This window comes from Spizellomyces punctatus (assembly GCF_000182565.1).
Source record: "Spizellomyces punctatus DAOM BR117 chromosome Unknown supercont1.2, whole genome shotgun sequence".
NCBI lineage: Eukaryota > Fungi > Chytridiomycota > Chytridiomycetes > Spizellomycetales > Spizellomycetaceae > Spizellomyces > Spizellomyces punctatus.
The window spans coordinates 689,903-708,273 of NW_015971538.1; the positions used below are offsets into that span (position 1 = coordinate 689,903).

An 18,371-nucleotide genomic window follows, 5' to 3' on the forward strand; every position below is an offset into this window, starting at 1 on the left:
CCAAGTCAAGTGCATAATCAATATGAGATCAAGGAAAAAAGACATGTTCGGTCATGACATACCCGCGCATGCTCGGTGTAACAACGATTTCCTTCACGTTCACAATGTTGGGATGCTTAGCCAAAAGCAATGTATGAATTTCTCTCAATGATGTGACGGGGAAACCGTTATTTTCATTTTCCAGCTTCAGTTTCTTGAGTGCAACAATTTCTCCGGTCTGCCTATCCCGTGCTCTGTACACAACCCCGTAAGCACCTTCCTCTATTCGATTCAGTTTTTCATAGTTATCCACATTGCGGCAGGAGACAAGAGGAGGGCCAATCAGTCTGGTACGACGCGGTGGGGCAATGGGTGGGATGAATTCTGCCTCCATTGGAGCTTGAGTGCCGTCTGATGCATCATTTACTGATATCGGTCCCACAGATGTTCGGTCGTTAGAGCTATGTGATGGGGAAGGTTGATACTGCGGTGTTTTATCTGCATCATCCTGTGACGCAGCCTCAGCCGCTTCAGGTCTCTGTCTCTTGAGTGAAGGCTGGTCAACTTCTGGTGTCTCTTCGTCAGAGGCTGGCACGCCACGCTTTCGGTGCAAAAGGTCCGCAGCTCCCTCAACCTTCTTCGTTGCCTCCTCCTTCCCCTTCTTTCGACTAGATGCCTTCCTACCGTCCCTCTTTTTGGTAGCATTTTCGTCCGAGTCTTCTTCCGATTCCCACTTTGACTTTTGCTTGGCCTTCTTTCGCACCTGCAACGGAGATTCCCCAACGGAACTGTGTAGGGTGTTGGGTGCAACATTGTCCAACAGAGTTGAAGCATCCGTCATATGGGATGGTCCACTCGATTCAGGTGATGTGATGACTTTGGCTGCATTGCTCTCCGTCCGCTCAATGTCTACCATTGTTTCAAGCTGACCATTCTGAGCGTGTATGCCAACGTCAGATACATTTGCCTGCAGCTCGCCCTCCTCAAGATTATCAGTGGTTGCCGAGACGTCTTGCGCTTGATTTCCTGGTTGCGCCATTTATCGTTCAATGTTGGTCATGGAGTCACGGCGAGCGTCGGTTGAATCTACAAGAACCTATAATGTTGCTACTGAAGAGCGAGTGTAATTTCTGGTGATCTCGATCCCTGGTCAGGTGACCATATCACCAAGCGGGGGTCGTCATGGTTGATGTTCGATCACTCTGCAGGCCTGTGGACGGGCGCAACACACAACCTTGACTTGATACCACAAATTGATGGAGGCATGTTCTGCGAATGGCACACGCACGCATCTTGCAAACACTGTTATCGGCCATCAGATCGAGCAGTTTGTGAATATCTGATGTTTCTACCAAGCAAATTCAGCTTGAGGCACAACTGCCTTTGAAAGTGTGGAAAATATATTGGATAGGCTATATGGCAATACGGGTTGAAACTGACAAAACTCGAACAACACTATAAAAAGCGTTGATCAACTCTGCAAAGAGATGAGCAAAAGCCGTATGTCCGTGCTCTCGGATGCATGATGAACAAAGATTACATTGCAATCAAAAGCTAAAACCCATTCAAACCAATTCATGATGACGAGACAGTTCGCCTCCCAAACAAGAAAAAAAAAATAGACAAAAAAAAAGAAAAAACAGTCCTTCTGGAAAGGGCAAGAAATCCAAACTCTTTATTTACGCCCTGGCCATACGCCAAATGTCACAAAACTCCTAGAGTTGTTCAGTTGCTAAAAGAGATATCATTCCCTCTCAACAACAACAACAAAATGCCCTTTTCTCCTACGCCCTTTTTCTTCTTCAACAAACAAATCGCAGTAGGGAAAGCAAACTGAAAGTTGAATTGCCCCCCGCCTTCATTCCTCTCTTTCTTCCCACACGACGCGCTTTTCATAAACAGAAAAAAAAAAAACTTTGGTCTCTTGAAAAAAAAAATATTTTTTTTTGTTAGCAAACTGTTTAGAAGGAAGGAACTTGGTGTATTTGAACCGTTCTCCTTTTTTTTTTTTTTCTATTTTACAAGGGCCTTGTTGGCTCCTCCCCCCCTCAGCCTTTTTTTTATTTTTGTACATACCACCAACAGTCCCGTTTGCACATATGCCTGTAGAAATGCCCGGTCATCCCATGCACCACCATCACGATTTTGCGTCAGAGCTGCAACGCATGTCACAGGTAATTAGCAACTCACTGTGTCGCAGAGTTGACAATGGCCATATTCAAAATGTCCCCGTGCAGCCATCCCGCGATGCCTTTGTCCAAAATGCCCCTTACCCGTACTATTGGAAGCGGGAGGCCCCACCACCACAACCTGGCTTTCCTATGGAAGGTGGACAGCAAAAGCGACGAAAGATAGACCTCGAGCATACCATCGATCAAACGTGTCGGGAACACACCAAACACGATTACGCTCAGGCTCAAGCGAAAGCATATCATCAATCACAGCAACACTATCACGAGCAACAGCAACAGCAGTATCAGCAGCAACAACAACAGCAACAGCGACTTCAACAACAACAGCAGCAGCAACAGCAACAGCAACAGCAACAGCAACAGCAACAGCGACAGCAACAGCGACTTCAACAACAACAACAACAACAACAACAACAACAACAACAACAGCAGCAGCAGCAGCAACGCCAGCGCGAAGCCAACTTTCAGCAAAATGCCGATCTACGAAGAGACCTGTCTCCCAAGGCCATGCGTGTCCAGAGTTTGGTCATTGAAGACGGCAGCAAGCGCAACATTGCTGATGATCGCTCTGAACCGCTCTCCCCCTATCCCATCGGCGCATCCCCAGATTCAGATCCCGACGGAAAACCTTTTCACTGCGACCACCCTGGATGTGACAAAAAGTACAAGAAACTTAATGGTCTAATCTACCACCGCCAGACCGCCCATTCTCCTGTGGGACTAAACGACCCTAAACCTTTTAAATGCACAATGCCGGGTTGCGACAAGGCATATCGAAATTCAAATGGACTAGGTGAGCAATGTTTGATGGAAAGCAATCGCAAATCTGGTGGATATTGACCTTGTGTCGCTGTATAGCCTATCACTTGGAGAAGGGTCATGGCAGTGGCGTAGGAAATGGTTCTACCACCCCGCGGACAAGAGAAGCTGTCGAAAAGCCGTACGTGTGTCCTTACAAAGGATGCGGCAAGGCATACAAGAATCCCAACGGTCTAGGTAAAAATTGTTACAACACAAAAGAGATTGAATCAATATCGCTTATCATATACCTTTGCGGAATAGCCTACCATTTGCAAAAAGGCAAAGCCACGGGCCACAATATCGAGGTGGAGTCACCAAATGGAATCAGGACATACGTTTGTGCAGGTACGTAGTTTATCTTTGGAGGATGTTGAACGATGCATGTTTTAATACTCATTTTTATTGAGCAGTTCCTGGATGTGGAAAAACCTACAAAAGCCCCCAAGGACTAGCCGACCATATCGAAAGAGCGCACGCCGATATGGACCCTTTGGTGAGTCCCTCCGACGCCCCCGCCAGTCGTATCCTCGAATGTCCATCGTGCATGAGACAATTCCGAAGTCTCAACAGGTTCGTATCTCTACAGCTCGGTCGACATTTTAACAGCTCGTATTGATGCGTTGATTTTCTTATTAGCTTGGAATACCACACATCGACAGTCCACAACCATAATTCCCGGGTGAACTCAAAATCACGCCCAGATCCCGCCGCCGCCCACATTGCCGCCAACACAACTGTGAAACGTAATCACTTGCAACACCAACAAGGTTTTGACGAACGTCAACCGCATCATGCTGGCCATTATCAAGCGTTTCATCCATTTTATGATCAGGAGGATGAGGAGGACTTTTCGGATGATGAAAGCACCTCAGAAGCGGACCAAACTTCTACGCTCATGGACCGCCGGTTGGAAGTTGTTGCAGCATGATAGTGTCCTATACCCTTTCACTATTTGTATCCCATACATACTTGCAAAACAGCTATCGTACAACCCTACAGCCCCTTTCTATGATATTTTATATTGTCTGGAATATCACAGTCGCTTTTTACTATTGAGGAACACAGGGCTACTGGGATCCAAAACGGTCTCCTTGGACATGAGAAGCTCCAACTGGATCCTTGTTTGGAACTGCTCGAAAACCCTCCCAAAGTCCATGACTGTGATCATGGGTTGTGCCGCCCAATACTTTCCAAACTCATCGAACATGTAACCTAGAGAAAACTCAAATGTGAGTGACGGCGCAAATGGAAAGCGTCTTGACGAACTTGCAAAACATACAATAAAACTCATTAAACATTGTAGTGGTAGTTCCAAATGTGTACAAAAAATGTTGTAACTGTCGTGTTCTCACAAGCTGCACAGCAAAGTCCGTGATGTTGATGCCAACAATCGCCATAGAAAACCTGATTATGGCAACGATATTAAATTAATCCTCTCTTCGGATGTCTCTAATACGCCCACACGCGGTAACTTACCAAGCGGTAGGATGATGAGACGTCTGTAGGACCCGCTGAACAGAATGTGGATGGTGCTTCGCATAGTAGTGCAAATTATCTAATCCGAGCATTCCTAAAAAGCGATATGGGAGTGTCAATATTGAAATAATTCCGATTAATTGTCTTCCACTGCAACTCTTGCACGCGCGTACCCATTCCCCGAAAATCAGTTGCAGGATCCTTTCCCTGAAATCCTGTCCAAAAACAAGTTCACATACACCATGTAAGCCCACGGGATGACACTTGACAATTTACGCATGTTACATACCAATCTTTTGCCACTGATCCGAAAATCTAGATGTCAGCTTCTCGTCTGGCATCATAAGATCCCATAACTACGGATGGAGGGTATTTCAGTTAACCCATAGTGGCAACATAAGGTACACATTTTTCGTCGACCTCAAGCAGTTTCCGTTCATGTGATCGATTTGTCGGATCATATTTTGTAGCGGCTCGCGCATTCAACTGAACAGAGTGAGTTTAGGTCTCACGAACCCTCTTATATCCCTCATTAGCTCAATACCTCGTGAACCAGCTTGTACGAGGACATGATAATAGTGATGCATTGACGGAGGATTAACGCTTGCGGACTGCTCTCAGCAACATAAACAAACCGGTCAGTTCGCTGATATGGGTAAATGCGACAAAGTATACTTGCGTTTTTGGATTGCCATTACCCGGAAATCCCTTTTTGACGAGGATGATGGCGAAAGGTTCTTCTAAAGTACTATATGGTGACTCTAGTTGTCGTCGTACTTCCTATGAATCAATGAGTTCACATGTGGATCGACATAATCTGATTATTATGGAATTTCAATACTGACTGTCAATGTAGTCGAGTACAGTAACGCTCGATCTGGAGTGGAATGTCATGAAGCGGTTTATTCGCGAGCAAATTCATTACCGATCTCGTCATCCACACAATAGTACCTATGCGATACACCGCGGCCGGCCCAACATAGGCGGAAAGAGACTTTGAGTTGACAAACTTGACCTTTCGGCCAGACTTTTCTGCCTTCTCATCCCCCTCCTTGGCCTCCAGGGTTTGCAACTCCGTTTCTTCCTTGGAACGGGCAGATTCCGCGGCTTGGACGGCTCCGTCGCATATACGGTAGAGTTCAGATGTGCCGGTAAGCAGTCGATAGCATGACTTGAAGATTTTATATATCCAAAATAAGAAGGAAGACTGATATATTTGGGTCATGACTGGTTTTGACAGCATACAAGACACCGTGAGAAAAGACCTAGTTCCTGACAAAGGACTTTTGCAAAGGTTGAAATGGGTTTCAACGCACCAACTGTTCCAGCACCGTGTGCATAGTCAATAAAGAGGGGTAAATACACCGGCCTCCCGAATAACCAGTCAAGTATCATCTTGGAGTTCTTGAATGTGCGCAAAATGAGGTCCAGCAAAGTAGCAGTTTGTTTGAGTTTGTTCGTAGGCCATTTTGACTTTGATGATCATGTTGATGGAGTAAGCATCACATGTGTCTCCGAACCCACGTGGACAGACTGACCAAGACGAGCAATCTGTCACCAAGTTGAGAACGACAAAAGCATCAGAGCAAGCAACCAACAGAAATGGCAACCACAACGGCTGCGTTCAAAGCTACCGATTATGACTACGTGGACGAGATTAACCAAAATCTCTTATGTCCTATATGTTATTGTCCGTTTATTACCCCAGGTACGTGTTCAAGTTCGTGGAATTCCTGACCTTCTTTGCTCACTTGCGACACCAGTTTCGTCCCCATGTGGTCATACCTTCTGCCAAGACTGTATAACGTTTGCTCTAGCTTCAACACCCACACCATCTTGCCCCATTGACCGCACCCCCCTTTCCCTGACACAAGTGACACCCGCTGCGAAACTGATATCGAGCCTTCTCGATGAGCTGCAAGTGTTTTGCCCGAATCGCAAAGACGGGTGTACGTGGATTGGACAGCGGCAATCCTTAAATTCGCATTTGTCTGTGCATTGTCTGTATGCACAGGTAGGATGTGAGTTGGACGGGTGTCAGGAAGGTGTCCGGCGAAGTGAGCTTGAGAGCCACATGCGGGAGTGCAGTTACCGAGCAGAGGCATGTACTCGATGTAACCGGACGATTAGAAAGAGGGATTTTGCGGTAAGCACTCTAGTATTTATAACCTGTCCTTTCTCTTTGACGGTTGTTGACATCCGTCTATCAGGTGCATGTCAGCGAGTGTTCAGCAGGCACCGCGTCCTGCATGCACTGCAAACGAGATATCCTTCGATCAGACTTGGCAGGGCACATAAATGATTGCCCAGAAGCAATAGTTTCTTGCACTCATGTCCGACATGGGTGCTCATGGGAGGGCCACCGCAAATTGTTGAATGAGCAGCACCTCATCACGTGTCCCTTTGAGGCCATAAAGGGGTTCTTTAGGATCCACGATCAACGCCAGCAAGCAGTGGAAGAAGAAAATAGGGAGCTCCGTCGCCAACTTGCAGATCTACAACAGCAAGTTGAAGCGCTTCGCGAGCGTCCGCTGGTGATATCACCGCCAGAAGCTGCGATGGTACCACCCATCGTTGGCGAAACAGCGGACAGGATTGGTCAACTACTGGCTGAGACAGACCAGTTGCGCTCAGATTTGGTCAATCTGAGCGCTGGATTTTCAGCAATGGAAATGAGGCAGGACATGGCACTGCTCTGCGAAACATCTCGATTGCGGGAAGAAATGCATTCTGTGCGGGCTTTATGTCAAGCTGTACAATCGCAACTCATTAATTTTGCGTTGGATCGGCGAAAGGAGGCATCTGCCTCATCATCCACTAGCAAGTCGGTCCTTAGCTCGGCTATCAGTGCGCTCGCAGGAGGGTCATCGGAAGGGGCATCCGCGAGTAGGGGCAGTCATAGAGATGACACGGATCGGTCTCGAACCATGATATCCCAGTTTCGCCAGGATGGGAGCACGAAACTTTGAGTGGATGATATAATACCAATAATGTACATATATGCTGGATACTAAGCCGTTCCTGCGCAGTTTCAAAAGCTAATCACCATCGGGCCATGTCGCACGAGGTTTTTCCTCCTTGAGCAATTCCCCTCGGATAACCTTCAGTACCACACCGTCTTCTTGTTGATCAGTCTTTTTAGCTGAGCGCCACTATCCTTGTACCACTGGCGCAGATAGGCATCCAGCAAAATATGGTTCATCGTAGCCAGATCCTGATCCAATCCTTCTGTTGTTTTTGCCTTCTGGACCACCGCTTCTGCAGCAACGACAGCAGCAGCTCTAAGACGGAGATCCCACTGCTCAGTTGTTGTCCCCAAATCATCGCCCCTTTCTAGCATTGCGGCAAGGTCGGGTGAGACTTTGAGGACGCCCAAATGAATCCAAAGCGATGGTAAAATATCATCCGCCAAAACTGTCAGCATGCTCATGTCCGAGAACTGAAAGCGAGCTGGGTCAGCATCTCTGAAATATCGATACAGATTCAGAGCCATAAGCTGTGGTCGTCGGAAAATGTACACGTCTGAAGCCGAGCATTAGAAAATGACCGTCCTGCTATAGGCTGGCATCACACCTACCGACTCCATTGCATCGGCCCATATCCCTCATTGAAGGTAAGGTGCTCGCCAGCGCCGCTACCAAATTCTCTGCTGATGGATATCCACTTCCATTGGCTCCAGGTTTGGTGACGTCAAGTAAGAAGTGCGCCAAATTGCGATAATCCTTCTGCTGCAAAATGGCGCCCGTCTCGTTCATCACATCTGTGATTTTCTGGGCGAATTCGCGTAATGGATGCGGTTCAGTCAGAGTCAGCGGTAGAGTTTCATGGGGAACGTCTCGGGTGACAGGGATGTTGAACAACGTAGCCACCTTTTGGAGAGACTATTTTGTAGCTCCGTGGAGGGACTCAAACCAAGAATTTACTGCGTACCTCGCCCAAGGTGATTTCTCGCATGTACTTTGCAGATACATCCACGGAGGAGATGTGTAGAGACATGACGCCTGATGATGAGGTTGATTATCTGTCTTAATGTAACCCGGAAATCTCAAGCAATAATCTTAGAAGTGACGCACCGAAACGAAGGGTATCATAGGCTCCCTAAAAGATGGCGGTGACGCTAAATATTATAAACTCCATGAAATGCAGGCATGAAACTTACTCTTCCCACAGCTTCCTTGAGTTGCGACCTCCACCCACTACCGAAAGTCAACAGATCAATCAAGGCAATAATGTTCAGCTCTTGTTCCAGCGTGTCAAACTTTAGCGGCATCCGCGTCGCTTCTTTTTGAGCTTCCCGCCATTTGCTTGGATCTATTCGGGAAATGAAGTCTTGGACCGCAATTTCATCCACCTTCCTGTGAATTAGCCCATCCAGTCAGGTTTCACTGATGTAACAATGTTGGAGAGCACATACAGTAATATCAGGAGACAACGTTTGACTCAAAGCGTTACATGAGTTGCGTACAGCATCTAGATAAGCTCCGCTGGGAAGCTGGCAGGTTGTTGATTGCAAGATGGCTGGCATCATGAACTGAACGTCCAAAACTACGGTTCGTAGTTTGCGTGACTTTCTTTGCAAAAGTCGTCAAGGATAACGGACAAGGATAACTGCGTTGTGGTGTTCAAGATGATAGGCTTGTGGATAAGTGAGTTGCTGAACGATCGGGGTGCGTCAGCGTGGGAAACCCATTCGAGCCGATTAATGATTTTTGTTGCTGCGCCACGACCACTCGCGTTCCATCTCTGCTCGCTGCTCTTCCTTCACCCTGCAACCATTCTAACACCGACGTTTTTGCGGCGGTTTACCTGGTTTTAGGCCGTCACCCCGCGCAAGACCATTAAGTCTGGCTGTGCACACTTCCTGGTGAGCTAATTCGGTCTATTATACCGGTTGCTTTGGGGCATATCCCTACGATATGCTAGCAAAGATCTTCTATAAATTGACATATTATCACGACCTTAGAGTGCCTCACTGCTAGCGTATCTATATCATGTCACCTGTCAACGTATTGCTTGTTGGATCTGGTGGACGGGAGCACGCCATTGCTTGGGCCTTGGCAAAGTCGCAGCGGGTAGCCACCATATTTGTTGCTCCTGGTGAGTTCTGCTCTGTTTCGAGCGGAAAGCATTTTGCATTGCTTACTGAGAGCTGGGTGATTGTCACAAATTAGGAAACGGCGGTACGGAAACGGCTGGACCAAAGGTGAAGAACGTTTCAGTAGACGCCGGGAACAACTTTGAGGGCCTCGTTCGCTTTGCCTGCGAGAACAATGTAGCGCTCGTTATCCCTGGTCCGGAACAGCCCTTGGTTGATGGCATTCAGGCTGCTTTCAAAAAGGTCGGAATTCCTTGCTTCGGACCATCAAAGGAAGCAGCTCAGCTCGAAGGATCGAAAGCGTTTTCCAAAGACTTCATGAAGAAGCATCAGATTCCGACTGCCGCATACGAGGTCTTCACGGATTTCAACAAAGCCAAATCTTACATTGAAAACTTCGGTGGGCAGCTGGTAATCAAGGCCTCAGGACTTGCGGCTGGAAAGGGTGTGCTGCTACCTGAAACCAAAGAAGAAGCGATTGAGGGCCTGAAATCTATTATGGTGGATTCCGTGTTCGGAGACGCTGGCAGTGAAGTTGTTATCGAAGAACGTCTTACCGGAGAGGAAGTTAGTGTGCTGGCATTCTCAGACGGTTATACAGTCATCCCAATGCCTGCGGCGCAAGACCACAAACGGGCTTTTGAGGGAGATAAGGGACCGAATACTGGAGGAATGGGCGCATATGCTCCCGCCCCCATCTTTACACCTGAGCTTGCCGCTGAGGTGAAGCGGACCGTCTTGCAACCTACCGTCGATGGAATGCGCCGGGACGGCCATCCTTTTGTGGGTGTCCTTTACGCAGGTCTGATGCTGACACCTTCTGGGCCAAAAGTGCTCGAATTCAACGCACGGTTCGGAGACCCAGAAACCCAAGTGGTACTTCCCCTGTTGGATGACGGATGTGATCTTTTTGAGATCACTCTTGCCGCAGCCGAAGGGCGCTTAGATTCCGTAAAAGTAAACTTCAAGTCATCCTCTGCTGCAACGGTTGTGATTGCTGCTCAAGGCTACCCTGGATCATACGAAAAGGGCAAAGAAATCAAGATTGCCTCGGTACCTCCAAGTAAGAAACGATGCGATAATTACCGCCTTTGTTTTGGATATGTAATAATCATGTTAATACTCCTGCAGATGTTACTGTTTTCCATGCTGGGACAAAGTTGGACGGAGGAAGATTGACGACCTCAGGAGGACGTGTACTCGCCGTAACCGCTGTGGCTGGCGACCTTCAAGAGGCGTTGAAGCTAGCAAATTCCAGCGTTCTTCTGGTCCAGTTTGACGGAGCTCAGTTCCGTCGTGACATTGGTCACAGGGCCTTGGCTTTGCTCGGAAGCAAGAAAACATCTGGTGCCACTTACGCACAGGCCGGAGTAAACATTGACGCCGGCAATTTGCTGGTGGAGAAGCTGAAGCCGCTTGTTAAGGCAACCAGAAGACCTGGTGCAGATGCGGATCTTGGTGGTTTTGGAGGACTTTTCGATCTACAGGCAGCTGGCTACAAAGACCCTGTACTCGTGTCCGGAACTGACGGTGTGGGAACGAAGCTCAAGATTGCTCAAGCTATTCGGAAGCATGATACAATTGGTACAGTCTCACCATGCAGGTCTCGAAAGCGATTGATATCAAATCCTAAGTTGGAATCTTATTAGGTATCGATCTCGTGGCTATGAATGTCAATGACGTTATCGTTCAGGGCGCAGAGCCTCTATTCTTCCTCGATTACTATGCGAGCAGTAAGCTGGAGGTAGACGTTGCCCGCGACGTGATTGCGGGCATTGCAGCTGGATGTAGCGACGCTGGATGTGCGCTTGTAGGTGGTGAAACGGCGGAAATGCCGGGTATTTATCAACATGGTAAGATGCACATCTCAGCCTAGGTTATAGTGGAATGAAGCTGACAGGTACTTTCTCATGTGTACAGGCGACTACGATCTGGCTGGTTTTGTTGTTGGGGCGGTTGATCGCAATGAGGTTCTTCCTAAATTTGACGCTATATCAGAGGGCGATGTCGTGCTGGGTCTACCATCATCTGGCGTGCATTCAAACGGCTTTTCGCTTGTTCGTCATGTTGTTGCCCGTGCAAATCTCGATTACTCGTCTCCATGTCCTTTCGCATCGCCTGAAGTCGGCCAAACACTCGGAGAAGCCCTTCTCACCCCCACCCGCATCTACGTCAGACAGCTTCTTCCTGCCGTGAGGAAAGGATTGATCAAGGCAATGGCTCATATCACAGGTGGAGGTTTCCCAGACAATATCCCTAGGGCCTTGCCGGACACCATTGGAGTGCAAATTGATGCACGAACATGGCCTTTACTTCCCGTTTTCCAATGGGTCAAGCGCACTGGTGGAATTGCAGATGGTATGAAAAACATTCTCCCCTTCTCCTGGTTCGCTTGGTCATCGTTTAACATATGAAACCCTGTCTAGCCGAACTCGCACGAACATTTAACTGTGGTATCGGTATGATCCTGATCGTTAGCCGGGACAATGTCCCCGAGGTGAACCGCTTACTACGAGACGCTGGTGAAGAAGTGTATGAGATCGGAAAGGTTGTGAAGCGGACTAGTGGTGAACAGGTAGAGCTCATCGGCACAGAAACCGCCTGGGCTTAGATGTATGAGGTAGAAGGGAGTATGCATTTTTTTCATTCGCAAAAAGGGTGGGTGTAATGTACAGTACGTAGACGAAGGTTCCACATATATAAACATATTGGCAAATAGCGTAGCCGCCAAACCATTGTATGAACGGTTCATCCTGCAGCATTTAATTGGCGCACCAGTTTCTGGACGTTAGCATCGAAAAGATCAATGCGTATTGGCATCTCCGGATTGTAAAAGGGGTTCTTCATGACAAAGTCAGCGTAAAGTTCGTACACACGTCTTGATGGTACATCCACGTTAGCTTGCGACGGATCGGTGATTAAAAGGAACTTCACCCCTGTGAAGCGGTTCAGCTACGTTTCCCAGTCGCAGTCCCCAATAGCATATTTGCTCGAACCTGTGAGGGTTTGAAAGCAGAAGATTTTGAAGGTGTCTGTTTCTAGGACTTCCATGCCTGAAGAAGGGGACACTGGGGATATTCTCGAGGTGATTGCGTGGACCCTGTTCACGAAATGTTATAGGACCTTGGGTGTAGCGACGTCCTCGACCGCTGAAACGCACCCATGAAATGTGCCAGCCATCACAAGATACTCATTGCTTGTTAACTTCGCCAGGCCTTCCGTAAAGTCTCGGTTGTATATGAGACCACCAGCCTTATTTATAATTAGGATTGCGTGAAGCATCGTGAACCTGCGATCACTGTTCGGTGACAGCCCGGGGGAGGGGATTCGCGCTTGACCGTGTTGAATGGATCCATCCAGGCCACGTGATTTGCTTGCAAGCGGCATGGAGCTCCCACGCAACCAAAGATGCCTGCAGAGGAACTACCTGTCCAAGATTTCTCCTTTGTGCCTTTTTGCTTCGCTCCATCATCTGCGACCCCCATTTGGCTTTATCTGGCTCTGTGTATTTGTCTGGTCCTCCTCCACAGTGGCCTTCTCGGCCCTGCGATCTCCAGCAAATTGTCCAATTCCACCTGAGTGCACGCTGTTGACTGGATAGGACGGAGCCAAAGGGCATTCGGCTCAGCTCTGCACTATTGGTCCAGGCCGCAAGATATCTTGAAGCTGAAACATTGGTTGTTCTCTGGGATAAGCGTGGTAGGCGGGTTTTGCAAGATTGTCGCTTTTTTATGGCCATTTGATGGCGCCACCCGCGGGCATTTAATGGCTGACGCGAATCGTTATATCTAACTTATCGTCGCCCGTACTGTCAGTAGTTCCTCGAGACTTGGACCTTCACGTAGACGTCTTAAAGCTTGCTTGAGCCGTCAAAAGCCTTAATGGCCCAACCCATGCAGCATGCGCGACAGAATTCAATGCAGGGCAGTGAGGGCAATACCGGTGTCATGTCGCCAGAATTATACGGTTCGCCATATGGAGGGAGCGGCGACCCAGTTCCTCCAATGTCGTTGAATCAGCAGGATTCACGAGACGATTTAGAGAGAGTTATGGAGACCAGTCCAAATGCAAGATATGCAAAGGTGCAGAATCCCTCTTATTTTCGGGGTTGTGCGATTGATGATGGGCATTGAGCGGGCCGCTCGCAGAGGGTCCGCTTTCTTGATATCAAGTACTTATTTTGCAATATGTCGCATTACTGCAGCTCAATCAACTGCTAGGAAAGGGCGCGTACAAGGTTGTATATAAGGCGATTGATAGGGAGGAGGGCTACGAAGTCGCGTGGAATACGTGCCAGGTAGGTGATTCAGGTCAATTGCCAGGCTTTCATAACCTTAAATACTCTGTTATAATATTAAAGACTACCAAAGCGGAGTTTATGGAGTTGAGCGAGGAGATTGAGATCCTGAAACGAGTGCGGCATCCGAATATCATACAATTCCATGATTGCTGGTACAATAATATGGAGTTCGTTTTTATTACGGAGCTGATGACTTCTGGAACACTGCGAGAGTAAGTTGTATGAACGGCGTATTTCGGCATGGGAAGCTGATGGATGTTCTTCGCGTAGGTATATTCGCAAACTTCAGATTCCAAATTTGAAGATTGTAAAGCGATGGGCACGACAAATACTAAAGGGTCTATCATATCTTCACTCACACGATCCACCAATTATCCATCGCGATATTAAGGTAGGTTCGAAAAAGCTAAGAATTTTGAAGTACGGGTTGATCGTATGTGTTATTTACTTGGAAACCTAGTGCGATAACATTTTCATAAACGGTGCACACGGAGAGGTGAAGATAGGGGATATGGGAACGGCAAAGATGAAGCTTGGGAAGAAGTACACAGTCATAGGGACGCCGGAATTCATGGCACCGGTACGTACTGGATTGTGTTAAGTCCAGCTGGGATAGTTATAAAGAATTAGGTATTATAGGAAATGTATGAGGAAAAGGGGTACAGCGAGAAAGTTGATATATATGCATTCGGAATGGCGTTGTTGGAAATGGTAAGTGCAATATGTTATTCAGGACATGATGTTTTGACGGCTTATATATTGTTGTCTTGACATCAGGTCACTGGAGAATATCCATATAACGAGTGCAAAAACGCGGCGCAAATCTACAAGAAAGTCACGCAGGTACGTTCGGGTGTTCCACACCTTTTCTCGATTTGGTTTGATAAAAGGGTTAGCGTTCGGACGGACACTTTGGGTCGAAGGGAGCAAAGATCTTGTCAAAGACTCACTGAACCCTTTTTTTTTCAGGGCATTAAACCTGAATGCCTATCGCGAGTCACCGATCCAGAAGTTCTGGATCTGATCAATAACTGCATAGGAAATGAGCATGACCGACTAAGCGCACAGGAAATTATCGAGCATCCTTTCCTCGCCTTGGAGCCTGAAGTAGTGCTCGTAATGACAGAGAACAAAACTCACTTGACCATGCAAGTAGTCTTCAAGGGCATGGACAAGCTGTCGGTGAAATTTGAGTTCAACGGTATAGTCGTTTCTCATCAAGTTTCAGTGCCTCCGGCGATGGTAAAATTCTGATTTCGGTTTGTTTATATGTCGCCAGTGGACACAGATACCGCGGAAGAGGTGGTGAATGAGATGGTAGGGCGCTATCTGACCATACCGTGCACATGGGAGTGGTGATTTGACGTACGTTTAGATCCAAGAGCAGGTGCTTCCAGCCAAGTATCAGCACCTGATAACCGGGGAGATTAATCGCATTCTGCGAGAGATGAACAAACCATCGCCAGATGAGGACAAAAACAGAGAGGAGTCACGGCAAGGGTGGGCTACACGAAGTAACAGCATGTCACAAAACACGCCGCAGGACGCAGAGCCTGGAACACGGCCACCTCAGCAAGCGGATGACGGAACTCCAAGCAGCGAATCAGCGCCACTCCTGCGGAAAGTGTCACTACAAGAAGCCCGTAGCGAAGATTTTGTTGATTTCCCACATAAAGGTGACTTCCGAGTTGGCCTAATTCAATTACATGGGATAGCGCATACTCACCGGAATGTTTTTCAGAATATGCTGATGACCGACCTATTGAAGAGATGGTCATGGACACGGCAATAGCCACCAACCGAGGAGTGGAGAAAGCGAACGAGTGGTTGGCCAAGCTGAAAGCCCAAGACATTATGACTGTAGGCGACATGCGGGAGTTACATGACGAGGATTGGTCGAGCCTGTACGTTGAAGAGCGCTAGGATAGCTGATTTTACCTGGCTTCTACTGACCCAGACGCTGCCGTCCATTCTGTAGGGGCCTTACGGTGTTCGCAAGTCGCGCTTTGAAGAACGTTTTGTATGGTAAACCTGCTCGACCTGCGCCCACCAATAGGGAATCGTAAATACATGTAGACTAATGAGGCGCCGGGAGGGGGTGTGACTGATGCGAAGAAAATGACTCTTTTGGTTTGTTGCTAGAAGATACCCTCTGGTTCAAATTGAAACCGTTATGCATCTCATTGCACCTGTTGAACTGAAGATAGAGACTGAATTTTGTATCTACGATTGACTTAATGACTTCACAAGACATATCGCAATTAGCGAAGCATTCCTCGTAATATGTCAGCATTATCTGATATGAAAGCCACCACCTCTGGGAGGTTGTCATCCAAAGCACTACCAGAAGAACCTTGTTGACTGTTCCTTGCCCTACATGCTGACAAGTCGAGTTCCAGCACACAATCCAAATCTTTCAGGAACTGAGAGAAACGATTAACCGCCTATTTGGGGTTTAAACATTTCAAAATCTCCGTCGTAGCGGCTGCATTCAGGTGAGATGTACATACCTCGCTCAGAGTATCATATCCATCAGCTTGTTTCCTCTTTTTTGCTTCACTAGCACTGAGTCCAAAGAAACCCTCGATCAGCTGAAGTGATACAATGTTATCAGAAAAACCTCGCGCGAAACAGAAGCTGATTTGGCTACGCACATGGTTCGCTAGGCCTGCTCGCACTAGACTTGTTCCATCATCAATCACCACAATCAACGAATATCCGGATCGCTGGAGTCGTAGTGTTTCCCAGTTGTCGATGTGTGCCTGTAAGGCCAGTTGCCAAATAAGTGACATGTTCACCTATCAGACAGGTGTGCTGGAAACTGAACCTTAACATGTATCCGAGTGTGAGACCTACTAGCTACTATTGTTTCAATATTGCACAAGTACCCTAGACGCGGTGGTGCTGTCGCGGGCTGTATCAGGTTCGGACGATTCGGAGAGGAGAGCCGCGGTTTTTTGGCTGGCGACGAGGACTCGTTATCGCCAAGCTGATTCGGTGGGGATTGTAACTCATGAGGATGTGACAATCGCTGTCGTGTCGATAGCTCTTTGAATACAGAAAAGCCTGATGGGGAGGAATGTGATGAATTGAGTCGTCCTTCTTGTTTCATCTCAATCGCTCCAACACTCGTTGGTGCGATACTCGCGGGTTTCAAATCTGTGCGAGTCTGTGCCGGCACACCACTATCATTTTGCCTATTGGAGATTGGTGGTATCGCCCCATCGGATGTCAGGTCAATCAACTGAGGGAACTTTTCGTCCTTAATGCTGCAGAGAGAAAGCACATTTGAATTGCTCTGGATTGCAGAATAGCCAGCCTCTTCTTGCAGCAAAACGTCAACGTCTCCCAGATCGAAATCAAAAGCATCCAAGTCGAAATCATCGTCGTCGAAGGGGAAGTCCTCCAGTTTAGCATCCTCGTCCTTGGCCGAGTGAGCAGTAACACCTGGGTGTGCAATACTTGCATCAGGCCGAAGCGACTGGGCGCCCTCTGTTGATTGACCCCGGGGATGCCGATTGTCCACGGAAGATAGGATTCGATACGATTCCGATCCCGCAACTGTTGCTTCGCCCTGGCGATCTGGTGCAGATCCATCATTTCGGGTGGGTATCGAGTCTGTGCGTTGTGGCGCTTCATATTCAATGCTGTTATTGAACGTCGGTTACTTTCACTTCCGGTATTTTGTTCGTTACTCACAGTTAACATACTTCAAAAATGCCTTGCATTTTTTCTCCAACCTCACTAACGGCTCGTCAACGTTCATGCTTGCCACATAGCCGCCAAGGATCGAGAAGTTCTGCGGCTCAAGCATAATGACGCCTTGGCGAATTGTTGCATTTGTTACGACAACCTACTGAATACTTGATGAGATGAATTTTCCGGACACAATCATCAATCTGACACTAAGGAATTCACCTTAACGCCTAACATGCTCTCCACCGATATTCCTGGGAGTAAAGCGCATTCCATGGCTGGGACCTCCTGCACGCCGTCCGTTAACTGTAAGCGAAGCATTTTCCTTGGAATTTGAAGGCTGCTGTGCTGTGGTCGTGGTGGCTCTCCTTTCTTTGGCTTGAAGTCCAAGATAAGCTCGAGCATGGAGTTTGCTGAGACGCCGACCTCATGCACATCAATGACTTGCAAGACAATGCCCTTAGGTCGACCCACCACAACTTTATGCGCCTCTGTTATCCTTGGAGGCAGAACGGGCAGTCCAACCTCGCGCAAATCTGTGTGAAGATACTGTTCGAGGATACCGTCCACTAGATCACTGTCGGTTAGGGATATTGGAGATCTTGTTCGAAGGTAGTTGATGCACTGCTCAGTCCAGTGGGGATGAATCTGAATGTTCTTGGCCGCCAAGCGCTGCTGGACAGTTGAGGGGATGATGGGTGAAGGCTGCAACATTGCACGCCAAACTTCTGCAAGTGATGGGCAAGTTTCTACCAGGACCGGAATCTGCGGTGGCTGGCTAGTCAATACTAGGTTCATTCCAATGCGCCTTAACCGGCAAAATAAAAAACGA

The 18,371-nt window shown here is 47.9% G+C and overlaps 9 protein-coding genes across 12 annotated transcripts in view; 4 read left to right on the plus strand and 5 right to left on the minus strand.

The window, feature by feature from the left end:
* Positions 1 to 1,479, minus strand: part of SPPG_08910 (uncharacterized protein) — a 2,722-nt gene extending 1,243 nt beyond the window's left edge. Inside the window, exon 1 of the mRNA XM_016757059.1 lies at positions 63 to 1,479. Within this exon, the coding sequence (XP_016611706.1) occupies positions 63 to 1,018 (956 nt within the window). The 5' untranslated portion in view covers positions 1,019 to 1,479. The remainder of the gene's footprint in view (positions 1 to 62) is intronic.
* A 167-nt stretch (positions 1,480 to 1,646) lies between these two features.
* Positions 1,647 to 3,966, plus strand: SPPG_01139 (uncharacterized protein). Its single transcript, XM_016749458.1, has 6 exons — positions 1,647 to 2,153; positions 2,217 to 2,964; positions 3,030 to 3,167; positions 3,234 to 3,317; positions 3,383 to 3,542; positions 3,609 to 3,966. The coding sequence occupies exons 1-6, from the start codon at positions 2,079 to 2,081 to the stop codon at positions 3,898 to 3,900; spliced, it is 1,497 nt and encodes a 498-aa protein (XP_016611707.1). The 5' UTR covers positions 1,647 to 2,078; the 3' UTR covers positions 3,901 to 3,966.
* On the minus strand, positions 3,904 to 5,890 carry SPPG_01140 (uncharacterized protein). The gene is made up of 11 exons (XM_016749459.1): positions 5,765 to 5,890; positions 5,400 to 5,675; positions 5,294 to 5,325; positions 5,128 to 5,228; positions 4,993 to 5,059; positions 4,869 to 4,934; positions 4,738 to 4,804; positions 4,622 to 4,663; positions 4,449 to 4,542; positions 4,252 to 4,376; positions 3,904 to 4,184 (listed from the first exon to the last, which is right to left on the minus strand). Exons 1-11 carry the CDS (start codon positions 5,841 to 5,843, stop codon positions 4,006 to 4,008), a joined length of 1,128 nt encoding a protein of 375 aa, XP_016611708.1. The 5' UTR covers positions 5,844 to 5,890; the 3' UTR covers positions 3,904 to 4,005.
* A 117-nt stretch (positions 5,891 to 6,007) lies between these two features.
* On the plus strand, positions 6,008 to 7,534 carry SPPG_01141 (uncharacterized protein). The gene is made up of 3 exons (XM_016749460.1): positions 6,008 to 6,156; positions 6,212 to 6,594; positions 6,659 to 7,534. Exons 1-3 carry the CDS (start codon positions 6,051 to 6,053, stop codon positions 7,415 to 7,417), a joined length of 1,248 nt encoding a protein of 415 aa, XP_016611709.1. The 5' UTR covers positions 6,008 to 6,050; the 3' UTR covers positions 7,418 to 7,534.
* On the minus strand, positions 7,041 to 9,077 carry SPPG_01142 (uncharacterized protein). The gene is made up of 6 exons (XM_016749461.1): positions 8,863 to 9,077; positions 8,608 to 8,799; positions 8,522 to 8,546; positions 8,379 to 8,449; positions 8,026 to 8,317; positions 7,041 to 7,970 (listed from the first exon to the last, which is right to left on the minus strand). Exons 1-6 carry the CDS (start codon positions 8,974 to 8,976, stop codon positions 7,552 to 7,554), a joined length of 1,113 nt encoding a protein of 370 aa, XP_016611710.1. The 5' UTR covers positions 8,977 to 9,077; the 3' UTR covers positions 7,041 to 7,551.
* A 155-nt stretch (positions 9,078 to 9,232) lies between these two features.
* SPPG_01143 (phosphoribosylamine-glycine ligase) lies at positions 9,233 to 12,278 on the plus strand. Its single transcript, XM_016749462.1, has 7 exons — positions 9,233 to 9,312; positions 9,412 to 9,545; positions 9,620 to 10,606; positions 10,675 to 11,127; positions 11,193 to 11,396; positions 11,464 to 11,901; positions 11,970 to 12,278. The coding sequence occupies exons 2-7, from the start codon at positions 9,440 to 9,442 to the stop codon at positions 12,152 to 12,154; spliced, it is 2,373 nt and encodes a 790-aa protein (XP_016611711.1). The 5' UTR covers positions 9,233 to 9,312; positions 9,412 to 9,439; the 3' UTR covers positions 12,155 to 12,278.
* On the minus strand, positions 12,160 to 12,850 carry SPPG_01144 (TRAPP subunit TRS23). Its single transcript, XM_016749463.1, has 3 exons — positions 12,704 to 12,850; positions 12,540 to 12,643; positions 12,160 to 12,479 (listed from the first exon to the last, which is right to left on the minus strand). Exons 1-3 carry the CDS (start codon positions 12,823 to 12,825, stop codon positions 12,292 to 12,294), a joined length of 414 nt encoding a protein of 137 aa, XP_016611712.1. The 5' UTR covers positions 12,826 to 12,850; the 3' UTR covers positions 12,160 to 12,291.
* Positions 12,851 to 12,961: 111 nt separating this feature from the next.
* On the plus strand, positions 12,962 to 16,132 carry SPPG_01145. Of its 2 annotated transcripts, none has more exons than XM_016749465.1 (13): positions 12,962 to 13,242; positions 13,359 to 13,625; positions 13,748 to 13,840; positions 13,904 to 14,055; positions 14,114 to 14,234; positions 14,304 to 14,423; positions 14,483 to 14,554; positions 14,621 to 14,686; positions 14,813 to 15,044; positions 15,123 to 15,160; positions 15,219 to 15,519; positions 15,585 to 15,747; positions 15,822 to 16,132. In XM_016749465.1, the coding sequence occupies exons 2-13, from the start codon at positions 13,425 to 13,427 to the stop codon at positions 15,907 to 15,909; spliced, it is 1,647 nt and encodes a 548-aa protein (XP_016611714.1). In that variant the 5' UTR covers positions 12,962 to 13,242; positions 13,359 to 13,424; the 3' UTR covers positions 15,910 to 16,132. The 2 variants fall into 2 exon arrangements, with proteins under 2 accessions (XP_016611714.1, XP_016611713.1); XM_016749464.1 differs by having other exon boundaries at positions 13,362 to 13,625.
* Positions 16,030 to 18,280, minus strand: SPPG_01146. Of its 3 annotated transcripts, none has more exons than XM_016749468.1 (6): positions 17,762 to 18,280; positions 17,554 to 17,696; positions 16,671 to 17,490; positions 16,498 to 16,605; positions 16,354 to 16,434; positions 16,030 to 16,287 (listed from the first exon to the last, which is right to left on the minus strand). In XM_016749468.1, exons 1-6 carry the CDS (start codon positions 18,251 to 18,253, stop codon positions 16,105 to 16,107), a joined length of 1,827 nt encoding a protein of 608 aa, XP_016611717.1. In that variant the 5' UTR covers positions 18,254 to 18,280; the 3' UTR covers positions 16,030 to 16,104. The 3 variants fall into 3 exon arrangements, with proteins under 3 accessions (XP_016611717.1, XP_016611716.1, XP_016611715.1); XM_016749467.1 differs by having other exon boundaries at positions 16,671 to 17,476; positions 17,543 to 17,696; XM_016749466.1 differs by having other exon boundaries at positions 16,671 to 17,476; positions 17,543 to 17,699.
* Between the last annotated feature and the right edge of the window lie 91 nt (positions 18,281 to 18,371).

Bases quoted from the DNA above. Each gene is read 5' to 3' on its own strand.
- SPPG_01139 (XM_016749458.1), top strand. From the start codon at position 2,079: ATGCCTGTAGAAATGCCCGGTCATCCCATGCACCACCATCACGATTTT. The intron at 2,965-3,029 runs GTGAGCAATGTT...GTCGCTGTATAG, and splicing joins TCGAAATTCAAATGGACTAG to CCTATCACTTGGAGAAGGGT. The intron at 3,168-3,233 runs GTAAAAATTGTT...TTTGCGGAATAG, and splicing joins CAAGAATCCCAACGGTCTAG to CCTACCATTTGCAAAAAGGC.
- SPPG_01140 (XM_016749459.1), bottom strand. From the start codon at position 5,843: ATGATACTTGACTGGTTATTCGGGAGGCCGGTGTATTTACCCCTCTTT. The intron at 4,805-4,868 runs GTCGACGAAAAA...CTCCATCCGTAG, and splicing joins ATGAACGGAAACTGCTTGAG to TTATGGGATCTTATGATGCC. The intron at 4,543-4,621 runs GTACGCGCGTGC...ATCGCTTTTTAG, and splicing joins AACTGATTTTCGGGGAATGG to GAATGCTCGGATTAGATAAT.
- SPPG_01141 (XM_016749460.1), top strand. From the start codon at position 6,051: ATGGCAACCACAACGGCTGCGTTCAAAGCTACCGATTATGACTACGTG. The intron at 6,157-6,211 runs GTACGTGTTCAA...TTGCGACACCAG, and splicing joins TTGTCCGTTTATTACCCCAG to TTTCGTCCCCATGTGGTCAT. The intron at 6,595-6,658 runs GTAAGCACTCTA...TCCGTCTATCAG, and splicing joins TTAGAAAGAGGGATTTTGCG to GTGCATGTCAGCGAGTGTTC.
- SPPG_01142 (XM_016749461.1), bottom strand. From the start codon at position 8,976: ATGATGCCAGCCATCTTGCAATCAACAACCTGCCAGCTTCCCAGCGGA. The intron at 8,547-8,607 runs GTAAGTTTCATG...GCCATCTTTTAG, and splicing joins TCAAGGAAGCTGTGGGAAGA to GGAGCCTATGATACCCTTCG. The intron at 7,971-8,025 runs GTAGGTGTGATG...GCTCGGCTTCAG, and splicing joins GGGCCGATGCAATGGAGTCG to ACGTGTACATTTTCCGACGA.
- SPPG_01143 (XM_016749462.1), top strand. From the start codon at position 9,440: ATGTCACCTGTCAACGTATTGCTTGTTGGATCTGGTGGACGGGAGCAC. The intron at 11,128-11,192 runs GTACAGTCTCAC...GAATCTTATTAG, and splicing joins TCGGAAGCATGATACAATTG to GTATCGATCTCGTGGCTATG. The intron at 11,397-11,463 runs GTAAGATGCACA...TCATGTGTACAG, and splicing joins GCCGGGTATTTATCAACATG to GCGACTACGATCTGGCTGGT.
- SPPG_01144 (XM_016749463.1), bottom strand. From the start codon at position 12,825: ATGCTTCACGCAATCCTAATTATAAATAAGGCTGGTGGTCTCATATAC. The intron at 12,644-12,703 runs GTGCGTTTCAGC...TTTCGTGAACAG, and splicing joins ATGGCTGGCACATTTCATGG to GGTCCACGCAATCACCTCGA. The intron at 12,480-12,539 runs GTTCGAGCAAAT...ACCGCTTCACAG, and splicing joins CTGCTTTCAAACCCTCACAG to GGGTGAAGTTCCTTTTAATC.
- SPPG_01145 (XM_016749465.1), top strand. From the start codon at position 13,425: ATGGCCCAACCCATGCAGCATGCGCGACAGAATTCAATGCAGGGCAGT. The intron at 13,841-13,903 runs GTAGGTGATTCA...ATAATATTAAAG, and splicing joins TCGCGTGGAATACGTGCCAG to ACTACCAAAGCGGAGTTTAT. The intron at 14,555-14,620 runs GTAAGTGCAATA...TCTTGACATCAG, and splicing joins GAATGGCGTTGTTGGAAATG to GTCACTGGAGAATATCCATA.
- SPPG_01146 (XM_016749468.1), bottom strand. From the start codon at position 18,253: ATGTTGCAGCCTTCACCCATCATCCCCTCAACTGTCCAGCAGCGCTTG. The intron at 16,606-16,670 runs GTTCAGTTTCCA...CTGGCCTTACAG, and splicing joins ACACTCGGATACATGTTAAG to GCACACATCGACAACTGGGA. The intron at 16,435-16,497 runs GTGCGTAGCCAA...GTATCACTTCAG, and splicing joins GAGCAGGCCTAGCGAACCAT to CTGATCGAGGGTTTCTTTGG.